Source organism: Ursus maritimus, unplaced genomic scaffold (assembly GCF_017311325.1).
Source record: "Ursus maritimus isolate PB19 unplaced genomic scaffold, ASM1731132v1 scaffold_10, whole genome shotgun sequence".
NCBI lineage: Eukaryota > Metazoa > Chordata > Mammalia > Carnivora > Ursidae > Ursus > Ursus maritimus.
Window position 1 is genome coordinate 47,408,581 of NW_024423344.1, and position 16,828 is coordinate 47,425,408.

At 38.9% G+C, this 16,828-nt stretch overlaps 1 protein-coding gene across 8 annotated transcripts in view; it reads right to left on the bottom strand.

Annotated features, from left to right (window-relative positions):
- The window catches only part of KLF12 (Kruppel like factor 12), a 409,770-nt gene that overhangs the window by 218,220 nt on the left and 174,722 nt on the right, over nt 1-16,828 (bottom strand). For all 8 annotated transcript variants that reach the window (XM_040623520.1, XM_040623552.1, XM_040623536.1 and 5 more), the window contains one exon: nt 6,165-6,254. In XM_040623520.1, coding sequence (XP_040479454.1) covers nt 6,165-6,254 — 90 coding nt within the window. The remainder of the gene's footprint in view (nt 1-6,164; nt 6,255-16,828) is intronic.

Sequence of the window (16,828 nt, forward strand, 5' to 3'; positions counted from 1 at the left end):
TTACTAGCTAGGCTGGCTCCTGTTCCACAGTAGGGGAGGTAATAATGAGCCTCTGTTAAAGGGTAATGCAAGTGGCATTTTTACAATGCTTTTTCTTTTCTTCTGATAAAGTCATTAAAGTAACACTATCTTGCTAAGCTTTTACACACAGATATATATTAAACCTTCTATGTTAAATTAAACATAACGGTTTATTGAGGAAAAGAAAAAGGTTTGTTGTTGGGTTTTTTTTTTCTCTAAAGCTACTAAATTTTAATATAACTAACTGCCTGTTTTAAACATTTCATAGCACATGTCTAGGTTCATCTACAATACTTGCACCTGTCTCTATTTCTTTATTAAGCCTACAGATTGGGGTCTTTTCCAAAATAGCACCTGTCTCAAAATCCTCAATATTCTGCAGTCTGGCACTGGCTCTCACTTACAATAAATAGCATCTGAATCACTATTTATTGAGCCCTGCCTAGCTATAAGCTCCCTGTACTGAGATGATGAGGAATAATGAGAAGCATAAAGCAAAACTCCACTCTACAGGAAGGTACAATATAGTTGACTTAATGGTGCTAGTCAGTCCTTTGTGATACAGAAATGCCTTCACCACCTTGTATGAATGTCCTGCAGAATGCTTTGCAAGAGTTACTGCAACCTGCCTCTAGGAAAAGGACCATTACTCCCTTCTGTCCTCTCTCTCTCTCTCTCTTTTGTTTTTTTAAGTTTGTATTTATTTGACACAGAGAGAGAGAGAGAGGGAGTGAGCGAGCACAAGCAGGGGGAGCAGCAGAGGGAGAGAAAAAAGCAGGCTGTCTGCTGAGCAGAGAGCCCGATGCGGGGCTCAATCCCAGGACCCTGGGATCAAGACCTGAGCTGAAGGCAGCCGCTTAACCAACTGAGCCACCCAGGCGCCCCTCTTCTACCCTATCTCTAAAATTAGGGCGCTCATAGGGATCTCTGGCCTGACATTTTCTGCTAGTAAGCCACGGAGGATACAATTAAACCTGTCTGCCGCCATACCTGCACCCTTCGGGGCTCCACGCTGTGGTAAAGAGGCATTGGGCTTCGTCCCCCAGTGCAACACACATGGGTCTTTTACAACCCAATCACTGACTGCTTGGAGCATTTAAAATTGGCAAAACACCCAACGTGTTTCTCCCTCTCTCTCTCTGCTCCACTTTTCCTACCACTTTCTCCCTAAAGGGCCACAGGTCAGAATTGCACCTGCCTCAACAGGGGAAGGGAGAGGAGGGGTAACCACAGGCGTGAGCATGGCTGTGGCTGGTGGAAGGACTCGGGTCCACCCCTTCCCCACAGACTCAGAGAACAGTGAGGGTGGCTGCGTGAGGCATGTTTCCTTCAGGACTCCCTCTGACGCCTGTGCACCGATGAAGTTTCCTGTTTTAATTTAGAGAGCTTCTTTGCCTTTTTAAACATTTTACTTTCAAGAATGTCAAACATACACAAAATTAGGCAAAACGGTTACATGAGCTCCCGGGGTACTGGTCGTGTGGCTTCAATAATGACAGACTCCTGGACAGTCTTATCTCATGTTTCTCCCCATCCATTCTCCCCTCCCCCTCCCACTTCACTGTGCAGCAAATGCCAGACACCTACTCATCTCACCTGTAAATATATCAATAAGTATCTCTGACGTATACAAACTCAGAACTCCTTTTTAAAAAAACTGTGGCCAAACACTACTGTCACATCAAAATATGATGTCATTTCTGTGTTAATACAATCATTGATTTCTGGCTTCATTATCCCATTTTTTAGGTGATAAAATCTAATCAGAATTTGAAATATTTCTCCAGATATGCTTAAGTAAAAATTCAAATGAAAAAATAAGGATTGTACTTGGAGATTTACCTTAAATCTTCTTTTAAAATTCTAAATTAATCCAGATGTTTAATATCTATCAAATACGATACGAGAATTGCATCCATAGAAACTGAAGCAATGGTGCACTTTTTATTCCTACTTTTCTTCAAAGGGAAAACATTTACTCAGCCCCCATCACATGCAGGCAGGCTCCTAGGAGGCTGGACGGTTCACTTCGCCTCCCAGAAGAGGAGAAATAGGGGGACAGAGACCAAGGGGACCCAGCTGGCCCCTGGCAGAGGGCACATCTGAACTTGGGTCTGTCCCTTTTTAAAAGTCTACGCATTTCTACCTTCACACACAGGGAGCTTCCTTGTGGTAGGATGGTTAAACTCCTGATGGGAAATGCTTTTTCACACTCCTGGCCCATTACCAGAATCGAAGAATGTCAGATGGAACCTGGGCCGGCCTTTAACACCCCCACTGTACAGATGAGGACATAGAGGCCTAGAGTTATGAAGTCACTTCCCAATGCCATTCAAGCTGGCAAGCTGCAAGGCCAGGAACAAAAACCACATTTTATGTCTTTGAGGCAGTACCCTTTCTCTGTTACCGCCTTATCTCTGGGTGGAATCGTTCCAGTCCTCTTCTTCCTGCTTTAGTCCTTTGCTTAATAACATGTTAGAACATCCAAAGGCTGACAGCATTTGGGAAGCTCTTGTAACAGCAGGACACAAGCACCAAAGGTCACAGTCAAAGTCATTCCAGCACTCCTTGCTGAGCCCCTGAAGTGTATCACAAGAGCACATGCCCTTCCCACGGATGGCTTAGCAGCACGCGTTGCATTATCGACAAGCCCGAAGAAAACTGAAGTCACATTTCAAGAGACTTCAATAATAATCCACTTAGATATCACAAAACTAAGAATGCAAGAGTCACAGAATTCCAAACAGAAGGCAGGCACGCAGAGTTGGCGTCAATATGTTACTCTCTCTATTCAGTTCACATGACTATAAGATCAACGCTATGCCATCAATGAGGATGTGTGCTTCCAGTATTTCCGATTTTTATTTTTTTGTTTATAACAACCCTATGAAGTTGACAGAGCAGGTATATAATGAGCTAATGACCGGTTTCGTATTTTTTCACCATGCCAGTTATAATGCCCAGGCAAGTAAAGCATGTATTTCCTGACCACTTGCCAGGTCCTACAAGAAAAATACAAGAAACAGCTCTTGTCCTCCAAGAGCTTACAGTCTGATTGAAGACCTACGACCACCTTCACACACCTTACAACTATTAAGAGAATGAGGCAAGGCAGCCAGTCCTTTTCAGAGAAGAGAGAAAGCAGAGTGGCTAACCTAGACCCATTCCACAGTCTTTCTTCCAGCTCTGAAATGTGGTCATCGGGTCCTGAATTCCTTGGAAGGGTGGGGGGATATGTATAGACCAGCTGACAGGGACTATTTATAGCCAGAAGGGGAGAATGGCCATATGCGTTCATGGCACACTGAAACAGGAGATCCACGTAAGGTAGTGTCTCTCTACAATGCCGCCCGGAGCCTGAAAGGCATGCGAAACTTTTCTTCCCCAAAAGACTGGACGTTTAATGTCTATGTCTTAAAAAACACTTTCGAAATTGGGTTTTCCAGAGTGATTACAGAATCCAATCCTTGACATCAAGCTCAGGCTTTCTCTTTCATTGTTGTGATGCAGAGATTCATTTCTATAACTTTGTATTCATTGTTACTAGTATCTCATCTTTGGCAGAAGCCCATAATCACACATAGGATTATTTTAATTTCACCAATGTTTATACTTTCTTAAAAAAATAATCAAACTTCAACCAGCTTTTAGCAGGAAATAAGGAAAGAGTCCTATAAGACTGAAATAAAGAAATCTTTAGAATTCTAGTGTTGCTTATCTAAAATAGTTCTGGTTCTGAAATGATACCGTCTATCACCCATCCAATTATACCCCAATTAAAACTCAGGTAAAATGACCAAAAGTGAAGTTCACTAAAAGTCTAGATTTTACCCTAAGAAGAATTGATTTGAAATATTACAAATGATTAAATACAAATTATTGTATTCCATAAATAATTAGGTCATAATACAGTTCATTAAACACTGGGCTGCTTCTCTTGAAGCTTTACTGTAACAGAGAACAAAATTATATATGTTGTATATTTAAGAAGTACATGCAAAGCTAAGGAAAAGAATAAAAAGCAAGTTTCTACTTCCCTTCAACATACACAATCTAAATTAGGGTTAAAATACTAACAACAGCTCCATTCACAAGCAGGAAAATTGATTTTAATGACTAAGCGTTAAGTAAAACCTGTGAACCTACCATTTTTCCTGTCCCTGTTTGAGGGCAGTAAATACTTTCTATAAACGATGTGGCATGAGGTTCTTATTCACAATGTAAAACCCCTGGGAATCCTGGCTTTTGTTTTTTGTGCATCTAAATCCTTCATGCAAACCTTACCTTACAACTGAAATTGACAATATAAAGGAGAAGTATCCTGATATCATCAAACATGCCCAGAGCTGGTGACAACAAGGCACCATCCTGGCTCTGACCAGAGGCACAAGTAGTACTCTCTGGCTTCTGCACTTCTCTGCCTTCCTCCAACATGCGTGACTTGAGTAGACTCACCACTATTCAAGTTGAAGAATATCTCGTGAAATAAAAGCAACAATGTGGAATATACCACTTTTTCACATTTCCATCAGCAATGGAAAAAGGCTACCCTCTGTGAACGAGATGCTGTGGTCTGTGTGGTGTGTTCAGCTTAAACACGGGGTGTGGAGAAATTTATTTTATGAAACTGATGCTCGTGCACTTAGATAAAGAAAACAGAAATTCCAAAGAAATAAAACAAATCCTTCCTATTTTGGGTTCAACTGCCAAGGTAAAAACTACTTGGTTTGGAAGACGTAGAGTTTAACTTCGCGAGTCAGGCTAGAAAATCCAGGGGAGCACAAGACTTTTTCTGAAGCGCTGTCTACAATGAACAAATAATATCCACCACTGTCACGCGGTCTTTTCTATCACGACGATGCACCACCTAACTGTGAGGTTGAACTGGTACGAGTCGGTCACTCTGCCACGCACGGAATGGGGAGAGTGGGGTATTGGCTGACATACCCCACGAAGTTCACTGCAGAGCTACAACAATCAACACTGCATATAAACTGCTTCAGACACAGGCTTCGCGTGAAGAGGAGGACTGTACGTAGAGACACCATACACCTGGCCGCATGTTGCTCAGGAATGGGGAAGTTGATGGAGAGACCCCTCTACATGCTACCCTCTGGGTTCATGTCCTCAGTTCCTCGTTATGAAGTCCTTCTAACCAAGCAGCATCCTAACCCCCTGAATGGGGTCTCACCTGAAGTCATGCACACAGATTTTTCTTCAGTGAAATTTTATTTACATTTAAAATGTCTTCTGATTGCTCAGCTACGAAACATTGCCAATGTTTTGCTTTTTTTGGTAAGAGATACATTAATAAGATTAAGATTAAATATTTACTTCATTTATCCTTGTTTGGGTCATCTGTACTGCCTCGGTGGTGGCAGGGTAGTAACACAGGTAGGCAGTGAGCCCCCGGGCACACGAGCCGTGCTTTCTCACTCAAATACGAAATGTGGTCAGCCAATGCTGCAAGCAGTCATACTGCCCTTATAATTTTAACTAGTGAAGCTACAAATATTAACAATTATAAAATCACCTACGTCCTTTTAAAAAAGAAATCCAGCTGTGCTCTTAAGTCTTCATATTTTCACTAGCCATACGTTAATTTGTCAATTTTGCTAAACATTTTTCAATAAGCCTTCTTTTGCTTTATGTGCATTTCAAACTCGCACCTAAATTTCATCAACTGTCCTCTAATCCTCATGGTATATAAAAGGGTAAATACAAATGTCTCAAGAGAAATCAATCCAACAAACAGTAACATTCCCATACTTGTACTCTGTAATTTCCTAACTAAGAAAGAAACAAGCCATTTTGGCATGGAAGTTATATTCCTATCTTATCTTTTAATAATTCCTCTTTGCTTTGGATTTTTATTAGCTTTTCAAAACATTCACTAACTTAAATAAAACCACATGGTTCTTATAAGATCATTGCACCTGCCTAATTTCAGGAAGTTATCTTTTCTAAGTTAGTAATGCTTGAGGTTGCAAATGGATGAGAATCGACCAGTCTCAGATGATCCTTACTTGAGAGAAAAAGCATAGGCGAGTGAAAATCAGAAGTGTTCTGCACAGGTCAAGATGCTCTGGAAATGACCGCCACGAACATAAAGAGAAGAGCGTGGGGCATCGTTGGAAACTTACCCCTTGTTCAGATTCCAAAAGCTCTGTTTTGACTCTGACTGACGGCATCCCATCAAGCATTAACATTCTGTTCTCAAAGGTGTTGATATTCTGAGAATAAAAAAAGAGAGCGAGAAGGGGAAAGTCAGCTATAAAGCATTCAAATGAGGACATCTGGTAGAGCCTTCCTTCATAGTCGTACATTTAGTACTGCTAACCTAATTTTTTTAACAATGAAGTATAATTAAATGAGAATATCAGCATAACCAATTATCCCCCCCATTCTGAACTATCATTTGAAATAATGACCAAGAAGTTGAATTAATCAGTCTGAATCTCTGACCTCTGGGTTGGAGGTCAGACTGTAATAAACTGGAGTAAAGAAACCTTAACATTAATTTATATGGGGCTGGAACAATTCATCACACTTCTGCAATAGGGGAAGGAAAGAGAAGGATGTTTCCTTCTTCCTTAGTACCAGAGGTTGTATGTGTGCAGAAATCCACAAAGGAGAAAATAGATAAAAAATGACCATACACTCATATTACTGTCAAAGTCTAAATAATTTTAAAAACAAGATAATATAATTCTAGACACTGAATTTAGGTATGGCACTTCAGATCAAATGAAAATTTCTATGTATTGACGTCCAAACATCTATTTCAAAAACAACTCATAAAAATTTTGGATTGAGAGTGAATTTTTAAGCTCAAGTCACAACCAAAAAATAAATAACAATTTGTTTTCTGTTTTGGTATATGTTTGGCTGAATTTGCCACTTCTTGAAAATAGAACCTTATTTCTATTGTGACTCACTAGAATTTCAAACAATATTTACGAAAAGATGAAATCAAGGTTATTCTCTACTAATTTTCACAGCTTTGGGGATTTTCTAAAGTCAATAACCTATGAAGGGAGATCGAAAGACACCTACCACTGCTTGCTTCAGGCCAAAAATCATGTTTTACAACATGTTTAGAATGTCAACTTTACCTTCATCTACTGGCCAAGCGAAGAAACCGAAATGACTAAGTTTGAGTTTTTAGAATGGTTTCTTTGCTCAAACATAGAATGTAAGCCCATGACTCTAAAGTGGTCTCCTTAAAAGAAAAAGAGATCTGTTTCTAAATATTTTGCCTACCTTTGATGACAAAGGTTAGTAGTATTTCTAAACCTTCAGGTTTTTGCCTCTCACATACTTGCTTTTCCATCAAATAGTTAAAAACAACTCCCACTTTGACAAATCATCAATGTTTTTACTACCAAATAATACCAACAGAGTGCAGTATAGTAAAGCTCTAATTATCTCTTTTTCTTGCCACTCCTTTTTGTTTAAGAAAAATAAGAAATAAAATTTATAGGGCCTCTTATCACAAATATTTGCTCTGAGACATCAACAAGAAGAAAAGGCAAATTTACTCTAGAGCTAACTAATGAGCATTTAAAAATTCCATGCTACCCTAGTCTATTAGGTAATAAGAAGAAAAACTACTGTCAGGTTCTTTTCTTAGAAATGTGCAGTATTATTAACACTGGCAGGATGCATTTTTTTTTAATTCATGCTTTTGACTTGTCCATATTTTGGGGGCATTTTGAATCCTAATAGCTTCGAGCAGGAAGAACTGTGTATCCCTGGCAAGCTCAGTTAATTTGTTCCAAGCTTTAAATCCTTTCATGGAGGTTGGTGAGTTGTTTACACATCAGGCATGGATCTCAAATCCTAATGTGTCACTTGCTTCCGTGGTTGGAAGCGGCCAGCTTGGCTTGCCACCACCCAGTTTCAAGAAAGCCTTCCTGCAGCCGGCCAGCCCTCAACGCCCCTGCCCCCCACAGCAGCCAGAAATCTACCCTAACAAAGCATCCCGTAGGCTGTTTGGTTGGTAGACAATGAAGAATGAGTTGATATTGCTTCCTACCCCGGAGGAGGTCTTGCCCAGACTAAAAGGGAAGATGCCTTGCAAAGGCAGGGAAAAGACAAAGAGCGATTCTGGAAAGACAGGTTTAATGAACTGTTGGAATCTGATTAGCGGCTAATGTCCCTTTTAGTGCTTTGTACCAATTTACAGCTGATATTTAACCACTCTCCTCACAGGCTGTGATAAACTCGTTAGTTTAAAAAATGCAAGCTAACCAGAGTCTTTGAAGTTAAAAACTGATAAATCATGAAAACCTGACTGGGCCCGTGTTCCATTTAGCACATTTAAATATCACTGTATCTTCATGATTTTTTTATTGTTATTCTTGAATAATCCTACATGTGCTAGAGACAGGATGTACATTTTAGTTTCATATAAGAGTGGAAAAATAAAACACCTCGAGAGGTTTTTTTTTTTTTTAGAAATTAAGTTTTCCCAGGAAATATGTCTCTTTCCTTGATTTTCCAGGATCATCCACAGCCACAACCAAAATAAACACCATGAATGACAATGTTCATAGCTAAGAAACCAATTCTTAACTATTCAACTCAACTAGTGCAGATTCAATTTATATATATGCCTAAAAGCAATATTGTAAATATATATGTAAAGCATATTATATATATGTAAATATATAAAAGCATATATTAATTATATTAATCTTTACATTCAAGATTCTAACCCTGTTTAGTATAAACATAAGCACTGAGTATCATATCAAGGAAAAGGTATGGGTTTTATGGAGCTCATGGTTAATTGTATAGCATCGAGGATATAGTTCCTAGGACAAAATATCGATAGATTTATTTCCCTAAGCTAAAATCAGATACATACAATCTCAGTTGACTGTAGACTTTAAATATGTAATAAACTCTATATAATTTGAATTGCTGTCAAACATATCTTGCCATGATCTTAATCAAAACACATTTGCTGTGGAATCAATAGCTCAATTGAGTCCCAAGAGGTAAATAAAATTACACAGTCATCAATTTTAGTAACATGGTACTCTTTGTATATTTATGTTGTAATGAACATTTTGGTATTATACAACCCTGTATAATTTACATATGTGTATGTGTACATTCATACACACATGTACACACGTGTATACACTTACACTGCTTGCTTTGCATGAGTACATTTTATTAATTAAAGCAAAAATTAACCATCGGATTTATTAGCTGGCTGTTGACCGATTACATGTGCACTGGATGAGAATGGTACTCTGGACTTTCCTGTTTGCCAAATAAGATTTGGCAACACGGAAGTCCAGCTGATAGTTGTCCTCCTAGTCAAAACCAGGAAAAGCACAACTTTCAATGATCCTAACATCTCAAAATATTTTGAATGGAATGGGCAGGAAGCATAGGGACCGATGCTCAGTGATCATCTCATAAAAACAGAATGGGGGTGGGACTTTCCCATAGCAACTACTAGAATTTGTCCTCCTATTCCCAAAATGCAAGGCTTTTCTACACCCTCCTCCTAACTGTGGGTCATCCAGTTCTTTGGAGAAAACATAACTGTTTTATCGTAATCCCAAAACTTGTGCTTGAAACACAAGAGAATCTGTGAATTCGTCTTGCTTTATATAGGTAAGGATCAACAAACCTAAGAGATTAGAATTACACGCAGCCAATAGTTTCAAATATCTATCACTATACAACAAATCACACAGTAGCATAAAAAATCATTTTATTATTATCTTGGTAACAAACATAATAACAACACATAATATTTGCATATTTATTAAGGACCAGACCTTGTACAAAGGGATACTAATTTAGTCCTTACAGCAACCCAAGAAGTCAATGCTATATTCTCTGAAGATAAGACATCTGAGATACAAGGAAGTTAAATTGTCCAAGGTCTCTAGATTACCAAGGAGTACAGCTCTGTTTCAAACCAATTCTCTCTCTCCCCATCCCCCATTCTTCCTCCTTCTCTTCCCTCCTCCCCACCCCAACCCACCCCTCCCCATCTCTCTCTCTCTCTTGCTCTTCTCTCTCTCCTTCTCTCTCTCAGGAACTCTGGAATCCCCATTAACAGCTCCTCTCAGGACTGAGCTAATTTAGTGAGTGAAGTGAACGTGCAACTTCTGGTCACTGGTGAGTATCAACATTTTGGGGAATATCAGTAAGAGGTCAAAAAAGCCCATGGTTTCAAAGCTATTTCCTTTTTTTTCCCCTTTAAATTAAACTTTCAACACATTTTCTTGGCTTGATGAGATTATGCCTCCTAACCTAGAAATACCTCATAATTAATTTAGCAAGTCAATCCCATCCAGATTTCAACATCCAGAAAAATCTATGGTAATCTCATCTGCTATCCAGTGTTTTAAAAATATTCATATACCCTTGGTGGCTCATTCAATATTTACACAACAGTTTCACGCACTTGGATGATACAGGAACTTTGCCCTCTACACTTGATACGCAAGAGACATACATCTGAGCATCACATTTAATTTATCATCTCTTAGATTAAGTGTAAGAGCATATTGCTCTAAGCTCACATATCCTCGCAATGATCAATCAATTCGGTACAAGGCATATGCATAATCAAAGTACCTCTAATGGTACAAAATAAATATCAGTCCAAACATACTTTGCCCTTCGGTCCCACCCTTTCACCTTTCGTTGCTTTGTAGCACTGCAGAGAGGATATCACATTGATGACCACATTGGCAGAACTAAGAGCTAAACTAGAAACCTATTGGAACTCTCAACTTAAATTCCCTTCAGTGGTTCCAATGATCCATATATACATCATTGTGAAGTATCTACCTTCAGTCTTAAAAACAAAACTCTTCCATAAATTCCTCCCATTGAAACGTGGAATTATGTCTCTCATAAGGAGAGACATAAGCCACGTGGAAGCTTCTTTTTTCCTGATAGCAACGATCATTCCGTTTCCTATGTTGGCAAATGCTAAATTGACACAACAATGCGGTTCACACTGATATTTTAGAAATGTCATCTGAGATTCCAAATAACACTCTCCACCCCAGCATTAATACAAAGTGCAACAGAATATTATTTTTGTCATTCATATTCTGAAGAACTGCAGACACTTGGGGGTTGTGAGTTAGCCAAATCTCTCCAAACATGCAGTGAGAGTCTCTGTTATGCCAAAGTCACCTCCTTCCATCCACACCACATCTGTGAACGATGAGGCAGTGTGGCAAATAACAGAGTCAAGCCAAAGACTGAAGAACAGAAACCAGGTAAAAACAAAATACAAAAACAAAAACAAAACCAGGACAATATGGCAAGAGAAGTGTCCACCCACCACCAGCCAAACCCTAGAGAAGGAGGGCAAAACTTCAGTCCAGCTGGGCAAGTATTCACGTTGCAGGGAGATATCCAACATGCAGGAATGGGTATGGGGCTATCAGGATGAGCTAACAAGTAGTCTTGATGTCATGTAAAGATAAAAGAATTATTCAGCCGTAAAAAGGAAGGAAATCTTGTCATGTGCAACAACATGGATCAACCTTGAGGATATTATGTTAAATGAAGTAAGTCAGAGAAAGACAAAAATCAATCAATCTTGCTCATACATGTAATCTTAAAAAAACAACCAAACTGTAAACACCCAAAAAAAATGAGCTCATAGATATAGAGAACAGACTGGTGGTTCTGTTCCCAGAGGTGGGGTATGTTATCTATGTGTAGTGGGGAAGGTGGTCAAAAGATACAGACTTCTACTTATAAAACAAGTAAGTCATAGGGATGTAATACACAGCATGGTGACTACAGTATTATGATACTGTATTGTCTAGTCGAAGACTGCTAAGAGAATGGATGTTAGAAAAAAATTTTCCTATATAAGATGATGGATGCTAATTAGACCCACTGTGATCATGTCACGATATATACAAATATCGAATCATTAATGCTATACACCTGAAACTAACATAATTTATATGTCAATTATATCTTGATTAATACATAAAGACAAGAGACAAGTGACTTCAGTCCTGGAAAAGGAAGCCAGAAACAAGACTGTCTACAGGGCTAGCAGACATTAATTCTGAGGGCTTAGTGCCAGCAGAGGCCAGAGCTAGGGAACAGAGCAGGAATTAGAAATCATGTGCCAGGCCCAAGCCTCCTTCCCTAGGCACACACATGCACACAGAAACCAGGCACCATGAGCCCGGGCAAAATGACCAGCACAGTAGACAGGCTCCACACATGGACAATAACACCTGCAACACAACTACAGGATGACCACAGGGATCACAATTTTAAAAATAATATTAGCAACGATAATAACAACAGCTACCATTTGCTGCGCACATAGGTACTGAGTGTTGTTTCACGCGCTTTACATCCATCACATCATCTGCTTGTACGTTTACCGACTCATTAAAAAATTACTTACTGTGTCGGGCACTGTTTAGGCATTTAAAGTATTATCAGTGAACAAAAGGGAGAAATTTTTATTGAGTTTCATTCTAGTCATTTATCCCCCCCTTTTTTTCTTTTACCATGTCCCTTTTAGACAAGAAAACTCATATTCAGAGAGATTAAGTCATCTGCCCAAGATTAGGAAAATGGCAGGCAGCCTAACTCTGGGGCTAAGTCTACTTTCCATTGCTATCAGGGATAGAGAACCTCAGCCGCCGAGTATTCGGACTTCGGCGGCAAACCCTAGGAGCCCAGAGCTGCCCAAGCTACTCTGGCTAGTGTGCTTCGGGCTCCTGAGCTGACAGAAGTCTGGAACGAGGGCTGAGGCGGAAGCAGCAAGGCAAAGGCAGGCTGATCAGAGATACACTGAAGGCAAACAGTACGAGAGTCGCCTGAAGTCCTTACCCTGGCCTACAGGAGATACCCCGGACCACACGTCTGATGCACCTCGAACCAGCTACCCAACCCCATTTTCTACCATTCTGCTCAGACTACATTTTGGCCATGTCAAAAATGTCCTCTCCTCTGGGCCTCTGTGTATTCTATTCCATCTTCATATTCATCACTGACAAATTCTTTATGTGCTATTACACTAGAATGTAAGTTCCAGGAAGGACATGACCTTGTATTCCTGTTCATAACAGTATCCCCATCCCCAGACTTATAACTGTGTCTAACAGGTAGTATGTATAAGTAAATATCTGTTGGACTAATGAGAACAATAAATGTAGGCAGACGTAAGGTCAATTCATTCTCCTGGGTCTAACTGACCCAGGTGATAACTGATTGTTGACAGATGAGAAGAGCATAAGCACAATCTTATTAGGGCTATAAAATACCCCACATTTATGAAGAACGGTAAAGGATTTGGTGTGGCTGGAACATACTGCTCATTGGAGGAGAAACTGGAGAGGAGATCAGGTCAGGTTGTAAAGGGTCTTATATGTTATAGCACTTCATTTATTCATTAAAAAATGTTTTTATAATGCCGCTATATGCTAGCTGCTAGGGACACAAGTGCACAAGATAGAAAAGCTCCCTGCCTCAAGAGCTGGAGGTACATGGGAAAGAAATGTGTTTGGGCATAAACACAATATGTGACTGGAAGTTGTGAAGGTCAGTTTAGCAAAAAAGCACAGTGTGTTTAAGCTTTGTGTTTAGAAAGATAGCACTAGAATTAATTTGGAAGATGCCCTATAAACAGATGGGACTGGACGCAGAAGGAAGGGCCAGTTCATAGGCCACCCCAGTAGCCCAGGGGAGAGATGGTAAGCTAGACCTAAGGCCATGGCAGTAGGAAAAAAAGAGGAGGAAAAATATTTGAGAAATAGTTCATAGATAGAATGAATAGCCTTTGATGACTGACAAGGAGGAAGTTTGGTGATGAAACAAAGCGAGTGGGAGTGTCAATGATGGCACTAATCCTTCTAGATTGTCTACAAAGGCTCACGCAGGAAACCCAACAGGAAAAGCCAACCATGTCATATATTCCTCCAATATCCCTTACAGGACCTACTCTACTCTGGGTTACATGAATATTTGGGTATATCATTTAATTTCAATATAGTTTTGCATACTCAAGATCTATGACACACAGAGAAAGATTTCTCTTACGCTGAGTATGTTCAACTCTTCTAAGAGATACATAAAGTCAAATGTATCCAAACTTGGAAACACAGGTTTGGTTGAAATAAAGCAAACATGTATATTCAAGACAAGAACTGACTCTGCTTTTACTAACACTGTCTGCAGATTTGTAATGCTTTACAGACTTCTGTGATTACTGAAACTTAAAAAAAAAAAGAAAGAAAGAAAGAAAGAAAGAAAGAAAGAAAGAGAACACTTATTTTGCCAAAGTACAAGTTTAAAAGGACTGTACGTTAACATATTCAACAGTCATCACCCTTTATGAAAATCGTGTGGATAATAATGAAAACACATCCAGAACACTGAATGGATTATGTAATGAAATAACAACATGGCTCTTCTGTGCCTAGAGAAAATTAAGATGACTATCAAGTATTAAGTCATTTATTTTCTGTAGGAAACAAAGGAAATGACTATTGACCTATATTTCCACCTTTCCTGGTCTACAATGATGTCAAATGGCTCCTTATCAAATCCAAATGGATTATCTTATTACAACATGGGCTTGTTGAGTGTTTGTCTCCTGCACAGCCTTAAGAAATAATACTAAGGAGTTGGGAATAAGTAAAAGAACTTTGAGAATTAAAAATCCAAGTTAATTTTTTTTTATTTTACTATTCTGATGAAAACAAAAAGACAAAGCTTGACCTTAACGTTGTCCTCCATAACCAGAAAGATACGTAAACTGCAAACAAGTAACCTAGGTTTTTATTAAAATTTTATACCAAAGATCATATTACATTCCTTAAAAACCCTAGGCACAATATTGGTTTTTAAAGCATGTTTCAAAAAAGTAAAGGTAGAAAAAGGTGAATTTTACAGGTTATTTCATCCAAGGATTGCCAAAGCATATAAAAGCACTATGTCATGTTGTCAAAGAATGTAACAAAAGTAATCGTTAGTAAAACATTATATTGACAATGACGAAGCTGCAATACTTTGCATTGTTTGGCCAGCCACGTCAGACACATCACAAAGCGGCCATGCACTTCCTCTCTCTTTTTTCCCCCAATACTCTGGATCCTGGGAATGCCATGAAGACGTTACTAGTTGGCTGCCAAATGCACAGCCTTGACTCAAAATGTAATCTGTCAATTTCCAAGTATATTCACCTCTAACTATGACTTTTCCAGATTCCCTAAATGATATCTTCAGGTGTAATAATTAAATTTTATATATCATATAAATCCTGTGCTAAGTCAATATTTCTATTGGTAATGCTGTTACGTATCTACTTTCATTTTTTCCCAATACCATTTCCAAGAATGCAAACTACCTGATCTTTTACCTTTTTAAAAGCACTCTATCTTCCATGTCTATGCTTTTTTCTGTATGCTTTCATAATTACACAGAAGTTTAAGTAGGAATAGAATATTGCCTAGACCATGGGCTCAATAAAAAACACTTCCTGGGTTAGACTCAACATACTTGTTTGGTGGATAACCTTCTTATGGTTTCAGTTTTTTTATCTATAAAATGCAGATAAATTTCTACTTCACAGAATTGTTTTAAGGATTCAACGAGATAATGCACACAAAGTGTTTCAGTACTTCACAAGTCTTTTATGTTAATAGCTATATTAAATAATTTTAATTAGGAGTAGTAATACTATATTACCCATCCTTTCCAAGCTTACTTTTTTTTTTTTAGGATTTGTATTTATTTATTTGTAAGAGAAAGAGAGAGACGGACAGACAGACAGCACAAGGAGGGGGAGTGGCAGGCAGAGGGAGAAGCAGGCTCCCTGTGGGGCAAGGAGCCCAATGCAGGACTTGATCCCAGGACCCTGGGATCATGACCTGAGCTAAAGGCAGATGCTTAACCGACTGAGCCACCCAGGCTCCCTGGAAATGGTAGATTTGTTAAAAAAAAAAAAAAAATACTGATGATAGGAACTGAAGGAAGACTGAGCTACACAATTAAAATATATTTTCTCAGGAAAAATGGCAAGAATTAACTATGTTGTCTATTTAAAACTGTGAGGATGCACACCAATTACATACAGACACAACTTGCCTCTCCCGGGGCATCCCACGGACGGCATTTAACATCTCTAACTATAAGGCACAACCATAAAGTGTCTGACAGCCCTTCCCAGCAACCAAATGCTACTTGATACAGTGCTAAAAACCCTTTACTTATGGCTCTGCTTCATATGATTGCGCAGAAATATATGGTTTTAAAGAAAAATATTTACTACTACAACATATCTAACATGTATGTTACTGGAGAAAGTACCTAGTGTGGCCTGTAATTCGAAATGTAGAAAAGTTTCAAAATGATTTGGGGAAAACAAAAGAGCTACAGAGAAGATAAAATAAATCTAAGTGGCTGAAAATTTGCATATTCAGGGCAATACGAAGCCAGTGATATTAACACCTCCACGTCACTATCCATGCCGCTGTCATCTTGAATGCCCTTCCCCCATGTCGGCACTCCTTATCAACTATCCTTATCGCACCTTAGAATTTCTATTAGGTATGTGTATGTGTGCATTTGTAAGTAAATTAAATCCCAGGCTATTTTTTTCCTCTTTTATGGGTACTCCTCAATTCTAAAATGTAACACAATGAAAGTGAGAAAAGACACAAAATGTATTCAACAGAAATCTGAAGTACATGTTTTTATTAAGGAATTATATAACTGCATAGCATTTACTCAGGCCTTGTAACTTGTAACTTCCTGCCAGCCTCTTAAAAAATCTGAC